At 77.6% G+C, this 859-nt stretch overlaps 1 protein-coding gene across 1 annotated transcript; it reads left to right on the top strand.

Annotated features, from left to right (window-relative positions):
• Positions 1-528, top strand: AURANDRAFT_69474 (hypothetical protein; the record flags this gene model as incomplete). The annotated part of the gene is made up of 1 exon (XM_009045244.1): positions 1-528. A coding segment is annotated over one exon (528 nt), but the record flags the coding sequence as incomplete, so codon positions are not given.
• Positions 529-859: the final 331 nt, after the last annotated feature.

Below are 859 nucleotides of genomic sequence, written 5' to 3' on the forward strand. Positions count from 1 at the left end.
GCTGGCGGCGCCGTCGTGGTCGCTGGCGGCGCCGCGGGCAGCGTCTGCGCGGGCGGCGCCGTCGTGGTCGCCGGCGGCGGCGGCGGCGGCGCCGTCGTCGTGGTCGCGGGCGGCGTGGGCGCGTCGGAGGGCTTGGCCGTCGGCGCGTCGGAGGGCTTGGCCGTGGGCGCGTCGGACGGCTTGGCCGACGGCGCGTCGGAGGGCGTGGCCGACGGCGCGTCGGAGGGCGTGGCCGACGGGGCGTCGGAGGGCGTGGCCGACGGGGCGTCGGAGGGCGTGGCCGACGGCGCGTCGGAGGGCGTGGCCGACGGGGCGTCGGAGGGCGTGGCCGACGGGGCGTCGGAGGGCGTGGCCGTGGGCGCGTCGGAGGGCGTGGCCGACGGAGCGTCGGAGGGCTTGGCCGTCGGCGCGTCGGAGGGCGTGGCGGTGGGGGCGTCGGAGGGCGTGGCCGTCGGAGCGTCGGAGGGCGTGGCCGACGGCGCGTCGGAGGGCGTGGCCGACGGCGCGTCGGAGGGCGTGGCCGACGGCGTAACAGTGGGGGCGCCCGTGGGGGCACAGGTTTCCGTCGAGGCGTCGAGATCGCAACAGCCCGTCGTGCCGCACGGCGCGACGAGGTCGGGATTGTCGGTCTTGGCGTAGCAATACGGCCGGACGTCACAGAGGGCGCTCGGGAACGTGCCGCTGATCTCGTTGTTCTCGAGGTACCTGCGACGCCGAGGGTCGGTCGCGCGCCGCGCCGCGCGTCAGGGACGCGGGGGGAACTCGCAGGGACTTCAGCGCCGAGAGCTTGCCGATCTCGGTCGGGAGCGGGCCGTCGATCTGGTTGTAGTCGAGGTACCTGCGACGCCGAGGGTCGGTC

The sequence above is a fragment of the Aureococcus anophagefferens genome, assembly GCF_000186865.1.
Source record: "Aureococcus anophagefferens unplaced genomic scaffold AURANscaffold_1922, whole genome shotgun sequence".
In the NCBI taxonomy this organism is placed as follows: Eukaryota; class Pelagophyceae; order Pelagomonadales; family Pelagomonadaceae; genus Aureococcus; species Aureococcus anophagefferens.